Genomic DNA, 10,805 nt, shown 5'->3' on the forward strand with positions numbered 1-10,805 from the left:
TGTCCTAAAAGGGTGAGAAATGGAAGCCCAAGCCCGGCACAAACATTGTTTTGAGTTGTAAAATGAAGCCCGAGCCCACCCTGAGAGACAAGACGACCGGGCTCTGGCCAGATTGTCAGGTCAGGCTTCCCATGAACAGATTTACCACAAACCGCGAGGACATTATAACTCTAAAGGTGGGGCATGTATCTCACATTCGTTACTTTTTTTATGCTGATGTTAAGGACACAACTGTAGGCAAAACACATTATTACCACAACACGAATATTGTAGTTTGCTAAATATTACTATGTTCTTTCTACCTATTTTGGCCAATCACCATCATTAGAGTATCTCTAGCAGATCCTGTAAAACGCCGTACCATAAATTTCACTTAAGAGATCTGGCAGCTCCTTCTCATGGGATAACATCTCACGATGGGATTTGGGAAGGTAGCTGGAGCTTTGACCCTGATTTGTGCCTGCGATGGCATTTCAGGGGTGCAACGGGATCTGGGGCAGTTCTGGGGTTCCTGTGCTTCGATTCAACGTCGGATCCTTCAGACCTTATCGTGGCGGCATCAATGGCCTCTTGAGCTGCAGTTTGCGGTGACCACCGAACTGTCTTCATGAGGGTTTCTCTCCAGATATGATGGCCGTTGCCAGCAACTCATACTGGTTTGATTGTGGGATGAGTCGGAATGCCTGTTTGGGTTTGACGGTTCCTACTTCAATCAGTTTGCTTTGGACAGTGATGAGATCCAATCTATGGATGATGACTTGACGCAAAAGATATGATTGTGCAGCACAGACGATGGGAATTTGCCCATGACATGTAGCCAGTCGGGCAGTGGAAAAGTGATGGCTACAACATAGGTTTGACTTCGATTTGGTGGTGCTTCTTGAGTACCCGGTCTCGAGCTCCGGGGTGAAAACCCTAGGTATGACACAAATTGGTTATACCTGGCAATGACGATGTATTTGTGTCGTTACCTTGTTGAAGGTATTGCTCGGAATTGCTTGGATCTGTTTCTTCAGGGTGAAAACCTAAAATCTGGCTATAGTGGTTTGAGTCGGTGATGGCGGCGCTTGGGCATTGTTCCCTTCCTGAAGGCATTGCTGTTGAAGAACACCGTTGTCCTTGTGGTGTCAAAATATGGTTGGTGCAGATACAGTCGTTGTTGTAGTTTGTTGATCGCTTCGAGTTATTTTCTTTTTCGTCGCTTGGGCATATCTTTGCTCTTATATGACTTTGCCTTTTGCCAGCGTGTTCATTAGTGTGTGAGTTGGTGTTGGCTTTGTGTATCTTTGTTATGCAGAGGTCAGGTGTGTGCTCGTCGTATTTGTATCCGCTTGATGCTTCATTTTGAGTTAATAAAATCCACCATTTGTCAAAAAAGAGTTAAGAGATCCTCTAAAATGAATTTGCGGTACCGCGGAACGCACGGCAGAACAGATCTGGTATATGATACTGCATAATTTAAACTTAAACTTTGCGCCACCATAGTTCACCGGAGTTCATCTCACACACTACACACAAACTTAAAAACATAGTAGATAAACTTAAACCTAAACCTAAAACTACCAACATCTACTACTCGCCTGATTCGTCGTCATCTCCCTCGTCGCCGGAGATGGCCTCACGGGGCGGGGGCTTGTTGCCGTGTAGCTGTGGTAGATCAGCGTGCCGGAGAGGGTTTATTGGAGTTGATACTCATCCCGGAGGGCCGGCAACTGCGCGGTCGCAACCGCATCTCCGGCAGCAGCGGCGGCCTTCGCCTCCCAGCACACGCGCTCGGCCGGCCGGAGGCGCTCGATGGCTAGGTCGAACAGCTTCATGAGGCGTCGAAAACTCGCCCACGTTCGTGAGCCGGCGCTACGGGACTTCGCACCACGGGTGCGCGCCTGCTCCCTGCGCTTCTTCGACATGGGAGGGCCGAGGGAGGGACTGGAGGCCTTGTCATCGTTGCGCCGCTTGCGGCCGACGAACCCACCGCGGCCGCCGAACCCCCCGCAGCACCAGAACCCACCGCGCCCGCCGAACCCATCGTCGCCGCCACGCCTTGCACCCGCGACGCCATCACCGCCAAGATCCGATGGCCGGAGGCGCCGTAAATCGCTGCCGGAGGGGTCAATTTTGCGGCGAAGATGGATGCGGGGAATGATGGATAGGAACCCTAAATGACCACGCGCCAGCATATATATCGGAAAGCTGGTCGGTCTAAGGGCCGCTCCTCAATTGCAGGATCTACGTGGGCCATTTTTTGGCTGTCCCGTATAACGTCCGAGAAAACGCAGTTCGTCGTGGTTATACGTATTGACAACCTCGCGCAAGAGATGTCATCAGAGTTGGAGATAAGGTGCTACGTCGCATGGGCCATAGAAGGAGACGCAAAGCACCGGCAAGTGAGAGGAGAAAGATGAAGGATGAGGCGTAATCAAATTATGAAAATTTCTCATTCTTTTACGAAAAATTATGAAATCATTGATTATATATATAAAAGAAATTCATAGTCTGCATTTTTTTTAAAAATTATGGACGCACGAAGCCGCCGTACTACATTATAGTTTCAAAATTACTCGGTACAAATCATCTAACTTGTTGCTATTTTGAAGAATATGAATGGTCTGTTATACTAGGTTTTTTATGAGATGCTGTTACTTAGTTCTTTGATACTTGTTGATGATCATACAAATTCCCACCTAACGTTCGCACGCCCAACCGTCCCGTTCCCGTACCACCATTTCCTCTTCCTCGCCTGAGCCGCGAGCCTCTCCGTTCCGTTCCGCCGACGCTTCAGTCTCCTACTCTCCCCCCGACCCGCGTCGCCGCCGTCGCCGCCGTCGCCGTCCCCGTTCCTCCCCGCCGCGCCCCTGCCGTCTCCGCCCGCCCGGCCGTCCGCCCGCAGTCTCTCGATTTCGAGGTACGATGTTGTTCTCGTCCAGCCATGGCCATGCCCTCAGCTAAATCCGACGGATCTTCACCATCTCCGATCTAGACCCGCCCCCGATTTCGCTCCCCTGCCGCCCCTGGCGCAGCCGCAGCTTACCTTGCGATGAGGTGCCTTAAACCCTAGTTCCTAAACTGAACCCCGATCTTCCTACCCCAGGGCCCAATTCAGGCGATAAGCAACCCTCCACTGTTGTTAGCTGTTATGTTTTTCAGTTTCAGCGCTGTTCATTATAAATGGAAAACCTTGCAGATGCTCCTGCACAATGTCCGCTGCGCTCCCACAGTGAAATCTCAGCCATTTTAAGCCATTGCTGCAATTCACTGCCTTGCAGGACCCGGCGCTCCCATGGCAACACCCGACGAGCATGCCGATGCCGAGGGTCTGATGGGAGAACATGCTGAGAAGGAGCATGCCGATTTCAAGGCGAGGGTCAAGAGGACGATATACATCGACCACCTCTCCCCTGTGGTTAGTCGCCAAGTTATCCGAGCAGCTCTTTCCCAGTGTGCGAACGTTGTCAGCGTGGAGTTCATTGAGAACTACACAATCCCGTACGACATCCCTGCCGCCGCGCTGGTGGAATTGGACGACGAGTCGCAGGCCAAGTCTGCTGTGGACTTGATGCGAGATTTCCCCTTCATAATCGGTGGAATGCCCAGGCCTGTCCGGGCTAGCTTGGCAAGGCCCGAAATGTTTGCTGATCGTCCTAGCCTGCCTGGCTCGAAGATGGAGTTCCTTTGGCTGAAACAAGGAGATCCGGAGTATGATGGGATGAGCAAGCTGAAGAGCCTTGCTAAGAGGCAGGAAGCAGAGAACATGGCGCTCATCAAGGTGAAGTACTAGTTGATTTATGACTGGTCTCTATTATGTACTTATTATAGGAACAAACCATTGCTCTGGAATGTAGAATATAGGACCTAATTAATAGGGCATATGCAATCGCGACCACAGATGTCAACATATACTTTTAGCATTTCATTGTCATGCTCGCACCCTTTGGATGGAACTTACCTACATTATACACAGCATTTTGTGGATTTTGACCATGATCTTGCTGTTCTTTAAAACACAATGCAGTTGCTTTGATCCTTCTTGGTTGCAACTTGTATTTTGAGGAGCCGTAGTTCATTGAGCTTTTTTTTCTTCCTTCAGAGTATACTGGAGGAGGAGAAGGAACTGGCGGCTCAGCAGCAGATAATGCTTGACGCCAACTACTACAAGTACGACCTGCTCGAGAGTATCGTGCAAAACGGGACCATCAAGAACCTCGCTGGCCATTATAGGGTCAACTTGTTCGACAGCTGATCATTTTTTACAGTCTATGAAATGGCTTCAGAGATTGCAGTCCCTGGTGCAAGCTAGTTCCATTCCACTCGTAAAAATGCGTGGTAGTGACAACCCATCGACTAGTGTGATGCAGCCGCGCTCTACTTGTGGTCAGCTGCGTCTTCTTCTGTGTAAAAGTGGGTTCTTATGTAGTGTGACGGCTTAGATTATCACGTAATCTTCGTATGATGTCAGTTTAACATCGCATCAAGATAATGCAATGATGTCTGATATTGTCTTGTGTATTATGTGAAACTCGCATATCAGGCGTGTTCGTGCCATGGTTTAGTCCTGTCTGCAATTTTGTGGCTAGCTTGAGATATACGTCGGTCCTGATTATATTCAAGCAGGAGAGAGGTTTTGATCCCAGTAATGGACTCATTATCACGGCGATTTTATGGAATATCGGCAAGACAGCATTACAAGTGCCATGTTTCCAACCTGACCCTGGTATAGTTAATTCAAGAGCAATCCAAACAGAAAGTGCAGGTAATTAGTTCATCAAATCTCTACACTGTCACTCCCATGTGGTTGTCTTTATTTGGATATATAAACAACAGAAGTGATTTTTTCCCATCTGCCTTTCTAATCATCTATTATGATCTAAGTGGGGACAGTATCAGTGCATGAAATGATCCCTAAAAGCCTGGATCTTTCAGTACACCTTTTAATAACATTTACCTGTAGGCTCCAATGTTGCTTTGCAAACATAACACATAATCTAGCATTTCTGCCGGTCTAAACTAACTGAGTAAGTCTGCATGTCCTATTCCTCATGTTTGTCACTAGTACTGCTACTACAATTTGTTGGCCTAACCAAGCCAAGCCAATTATAGATTGCAATCTCTGTATCATTAATTTCATGGAGGCCAAATGCATTTAGTGGTCTTTTGTCCTTGGAAGTTGGAGACTACCATCCTCCATTTGTGAAAAGTTGGCCACCACTAAATGTTGTTATGATCCTATCCATGTTATTGCAAGTATAGCATTTCTATGTTGATTCAGTGAACCCAGAGGTCATTTTGCAACAAGGAACTGTTTGAATACTATTCTATATAGCAAGCACAGTAGTACTACTATGTTGATTCTCTGAACCGACATAACATTTTGCACTATCTGTACCAAATTGTAATAGGCAAATTGAAAAAAAAGGGTGATCTTTGTAAGGACGAAAATTTCTTCGATTAATTCGTAGCACATTAGTTCCCAATATTCAAAGATGTGGCACACCTTCGTAATGGATCCCTGAGATTGATACCAATTGAATTATTATTATAGTCTGGATATTTTAGATAGTGTAGATAACTAGATATAGTCGGTACATCAGTGAAACACGAAGCTTTGCATATTAAGGAGGAAATTAAAGAAAAGAGTGATGAGCTGAGAAGCTAGAACGAGGATGGGTGATAACCAGCTAGATTTGTGAGAGGGTCAGCAAAAAGTTTGATGAAGTCAGTGGTAGATCCCAAAGGACATGCACGCCTGAAGAACACAGCAACTTGACCAGTACAAGTGTATAGCAGTAGGAAGTCCACATGCTGCCTTTGTACAGGTGTACCACTACGTACTTGGTAGCTCTGCTCAGTTTGTTCTCCAAGGGTTGCATCAGCCAAACCAAAGCGTGCCACATCTCAAAGGTAGGATGGCCTCGGATCCAATGGAATTGTCGCGGATGTTGAGTTTTTGCTGGGCAGGTTTGGTTCTGTTGTTTCTAATGTGGGTGATTATCTGTCTAACATCCCTGAAAGATGTGAGTGTGCAGGAGTAAGTCAAGGAGCCTCATACATATAAAGTGTCGCCGAATGCCGAATTGCTTGTATAGTTTCAAGTCTTTTTTGGCTTCTTTCCCTCCTGCCCTAGAGTATACAACATACTAAATTTCTGGAAGAAAATGATAACATGAATGGTTGCTTACGTTTTCCTCGGGTTGCCCTGCATTGCTTTCTCCTGATGCCTCACATGCTCATGGACACAGAAATCAAGAATGTGAAGATGTGAAAGAAACAATGGATACTCCAATGCTAGCACTCTCTTTCACTTATCTTTGCCTTTGGCCCTTTCTATCCCCTTTCTTTTGTTTTGCACTTTCAAATTTATATAATGGGCTGTGGAAAGAATCAACAAGGGGGAGAGGTAGGTGGTCGATTTGTAGAGTAGGTGGTACATTGGTGCGCATTGACAAGAGTCATAGAAGTAGATGGTACATCGTACATTGTCTGCCTGAGCTCACCTCCCTCTCACGTATTATTTTCTCGTGTTCTTATCAGTATATCTACCTACCTATATAAACCATTCATTGGTTCATTTCCATGCACTGTACATCAGCTTCCATTGTTGTTGTCGTTCCAAAATAATTAAAGTTCTGGACTTGTCCAAGTTAAATTTGTTAAAGTTTGACCAAATCTATGGAAACTATACCCTCTCATGTAGGAGTATTTTTTTTCGTGTTCTTATCAGTATATGTACCTACCTATATAAACCATTCATCGGTTCATTTCCATGCACTATACTTCAGCTTCACCCGATCACCTGACTTTCCATTGTTGTTGTCGTTCCAAAATAATTAAAGTTCTGGACTTGTCCAAGTTAAATTTGTTAAAGTTTGACCAAATCTATGGAAACTATACCCTCTCATGTAGGAGTATTTTTTTTCGTGTTCTTATCAGTATATGTACCTACCTATATAAACCATTCATCGGTTCATTTCCATGCACTATACTTCAGCTTCACCCGATCACCTGACTTCAGCTTCACCCGATCACCTGACTATGCCATCATTTTCTGCTCCAACATGTACTGATCATCCCCTCACCAGGCTCAAACTTCTTAGAATGACAACACAGCAGCAAAACTGCAGCAATTAATACTAGCAATTCTCTTCCATACACTTATTGTACACATGTTTGGATACTAGCAATTCTCTCACCATACACTCTCATCCCAATTTCAAATTGTGTCAGTTCACACGACATTTCTTTGAATGTCAGCTCAATCTATTAATACCATCATTTCTCTGAATGTCAGCTCAATCACGACATCCTGATTTCACCTTGGTTTAACGTATAAAGAATGTCACTTTGTACTGACGACCTCCTCACGAACAAGTCTACTTATGATGTGTTCACTGATTGCGTTGCAATTTCCCAAAAGAGATCTCCTAAAATGGACAACAGATCGAGCTTTGCAGAGAAGATGACCGACTATAGCATCAGCTCCAAACAACACTCTTTGCACTGGCCTCCAACTTCTTTGAATGATAACACAAAAACAAAACTGCAGCAATCATACTAGCATTATCTTTCATATATAGTCATTCTGATTTCACATTGTGTTGATTTACATGACACTTCTCTGAATGGCATGTCAATCTATTTCTATCCGTGTGTCTTGTACATTCTATTGTTCTTGGAAGCAATCAGTGTGCTCGTGCCACAACAACTGGCTCGACTCCAGTGACTTGGCCGAGCACCTCTGCCCTGATGCTTCTCTCTAGCTTCCCGGCATTGCAATTTGCACTCCAACTGTAATTAAGGGTTAATCCAAGACCAAATTAACCTGATCCTGATATAGTTATTTGTGTAGGGTTTTCTTCTTCTGAGAAACATGAAGTACAGGTAATTCGTTCATCAAATCTCTACACTGTCACTCCCATGTGGCCATGTGGTTGTTTTTATTTGGATATATAAACAACAGAAGTGATTTTTTCCCCCTTCTGCCTTTTTAATCATCTGTTCTGGTGTAAGTGGAGACAACACCAGTGCATGAAATGGTCCATAAAAGCCTGGATCTTTCAGTAAACCTTTTAATACTAACATTTTCCTGTAGACTGTTCCAATCTTACTGTGCAAACATCACACATAATCTAGCATTTCCGCCGGTCTAAACTAACTCAGTCTGCATATCCTATTCCTCATGTTTGTCATTAGTACCACTACTTATTTTCCTAACCAAGCCAAGCCAATTATAGATTGCAATCTCTGTCACTAGTTTGTAGAACAACAATGACTGACAAAATTCATGGCCAGGCCTGAAACTCTAGTGCTGGCTAGCTTTATTCCAGGTGCTGATGTGTAGCTTGCAGCCAACTAGCAAATTACGTTAACTGATAGGTGAGCTTGTCAGCAATCGACCAAAGTTCACAGGCTGCCTCGTACATGTGTACTAGTAACTCTGTGCAGCTTGTTCTCCATTCCGCCACCTGATAACTCCCCGGATCTAAATCAAATCCACAGCACAAAAGTATAAGGTTCGGTGAAGTTAAACTTCTCCATGAGGCCAATGTGGACTTAATAGCCTTATCCACCCGAGAAATATTGTGTTACAACAATGTCAAATCTAAATTAAGAAGATGCGCAGAGGACAAGGAAGAAGAGCCAGGCTTGCTGACTGAAGAATCTGAGGAAGAAATGATTGGAAGAAGCAATCAAAGAAGGAAGCAAGTTTTTTCCATGGCCAGCATGACTGCGCTCACCTCCTTCTCACATATTTTTTCTTGTGTTCTTATCAATATATCAACCTACCTATATAAACCAATGCGTTGGTTAATTTCCATGCACAATACTTCAACTGTCCATTGTTGTCGTCGCATTCGAATTTGCAAGGGAAAATGGGTAAGGTCCCAATGGGGAGGAGCGGGTGCTCTGCTTCTGGCTCTGGCTCTCGTTTGCTTCTTCTCAGGTACTCTTCACCTGCTCCTATTCACCTGGCTACACCATCATTTTCTGCTCCAATAGATACTGATCAACTGATCAATTCCTCTCACTGGCCCCCAACTTTTTTGAATGATAACTCAAAAACAAAACTGCAACAATCATACTAGTATTATCTTTCATATATTATCATTCTGATTTCACATTGCGTCGGTTTACATGACACGTCTCTGAATGGCACTTCAATATATTACTATCTGTGTGTCTTGTACATTCCATTGTTTTAGGAAGCAATCAGTGTGATATTTTAGGTAGTGTAGATATAGCGGGTACATCAGTGAAACATGAAGCTTGGCATATTGAGGAAATTAAAGAAAAGAGTGATGAGCAGAGAAGCTAGAATGAGGATGGGTGTGATAACGGACAGCTAGATTTGTGAGAGGGTCCGCAAAAAGTTTGATGAAGTCAGTGGGACGTGGGAGATCACAGGGACTTGTAGGTCTGAAGAACATGATAGGAACTTGACCAGTACAACGGTAGGAAGTCCACAACTGTACTACTACTAGGTAACTCTGCGCAGTTTGTCCTCCAAGTGTTGCATCAGCCTAAACAAAACTTGAGCCACCTGGTAACTATGAGGATCTAAATCAAATTCACAGCACAACAAAAGGGTTTTGTACAACTACGCACCCAAGGTTTGTCCCAAAGGTGGGATTGCCTCAGATCCAGTGGAATTGTCTCGGATATTAAGTTTTTGTTGGGCAGGTTTGGTTCTGCAGTCTCTCATGTGGGTGATTGTTTGTCTAACATCCCTGAAAGAAGTGAGTGCGGATGAGCAAGTCAAGGAGCCTCATATATATAAAGTGGCCTCATATGCAACATACTAAATTTCTGGAAGAAAGGACAACATGGTTGATTTCTTACGTTTTCCAGGGCTTGTCCTGCACTGCTTTCTCCTGGATGCCTCCCATGCTCATGGACATAGAAATCGGGAAAGTGAAAATGCGAAGAAACAATGGACACTCCAATGCTACTGGTCTCTTTCACTTACCCATGCATTTGGCCCTTTCTTTTGTTTCACACTTTCAAGTTTATATAATGGGGATCGAAAGAATCAAGAAGGGGGGAGAGGTAGTTGGTCCATTCAGTAGAGTAGGTGGTGCATTGTTGTGCATTGATCAGAATCACTGAAGATGTCATGATTCAGGAAGGACAGAAAACAAACAAAAATAATAATATATATATCGAGCTTTACAAAGAGTGTCATTTTGTACTCATGGCCTCCTTACTAACTGCAATTACAAATTCTCAACAGATCTTCAAAAATGGACAACATATCAAGCTTTACAGAGAAGATGATAAAAGTATAGCATCACCTCCAGAACAACAATAGAAAGAAAACACCTGATACTCACTCAAAGATCGAAAGTGTTCTTCTAATCCAAAACACCATGCTGATGATAGAGTATAGCAAATTGTCAACTCAATTGTCTGATCAAATGAACAGTATATATCTGTATCTGAACTCTGAAGCTTCTCTAGTATTCTACATGACATCAATTTTTTTATTGATGCACGACTCTCACATATGCTTTACTAGACCAACTATATGGTGATAGAATGGGATAACCAGGCTTGTAGAACAACAATGACTAACAAAATTCATGGCCAGGCCTGAAACTCTAGTGCTGGCTAGCTTTATTCCAGGTGCTGATGTGCAGCTTGCAGCCAACTAGCAAATTACGTTAACTGATATGTGAGCTTGTCAGCAATCGACCAAAGTTCACAGGCTGCCTCGTACATGCATACTAGTAACTTTGTGCAGTTTGTTCTCCATTCCGCCACCTGATAACTGTCAGGATCTAAATCAAATCCACAGCACAACAGGAGCGACTGGA

General features: G+C 44.2%; 1 protein-coding gene across 1 annotated transcript; it reads left to right on the plus strand.

The window, feature by feature from the left end:
* The first annotated feature begins 2,692 nt into the window (after positions 1-2,692).
* Positions 2,693-4,506, plus strand: LOC125550298. The gene is made up of 3 exons (XM_048713269.1): positions 2,693-2,902; positions 3,264-3,763; positions 4,085-4,506. The coding sequence occupies exons 2-3, from the start codon at positions 3,278-3,280 to the stop codon at positions 4,235-4,237; spliced, it is 639 nt and encodes a 212-aa protein (XP_048569226.1). The 5' UTR covers positions 2,693-2,902; positions 3,264-3,277; the 3' UTR covers positions 4,238-4,506.
* The last annotated feature ends 6,299 nt before the right edge of the window (positions 4,507-10,805 follow it).

The sequence above is a fragment of the Triticum urartu genome, chromosome 4 (assembly GCF_003073215.2).
Source record: "Triticum urartu cultivar G1812 chromosome 4, Tu2.1, whole genome shotgun sequence".
Taxonomy (NCBI): Eukaryota; Viridiplantae; Streptophyta; class Magnoliopsida; order Poales; family Poaceae; genus Triticum; species Triticum urartu.

Excerpts from the sequence above, each read along its gene's own strand:
- LOC125550298 (XM_048713269.1), top strand. The coding sequence starts at position 3,278 with ATGGCAACACCCGACGAGCATGCCGATGCCGAGGGTCTGATGGGAGAA. Across the intron at positions 3,764-4,084 it reads AGAACATGGCGCTCATCAAG|AGTATACTGGAGGAGGAGAA; the intron begins GTGAAGTACTAG and ends TTCTTCCTTCAG.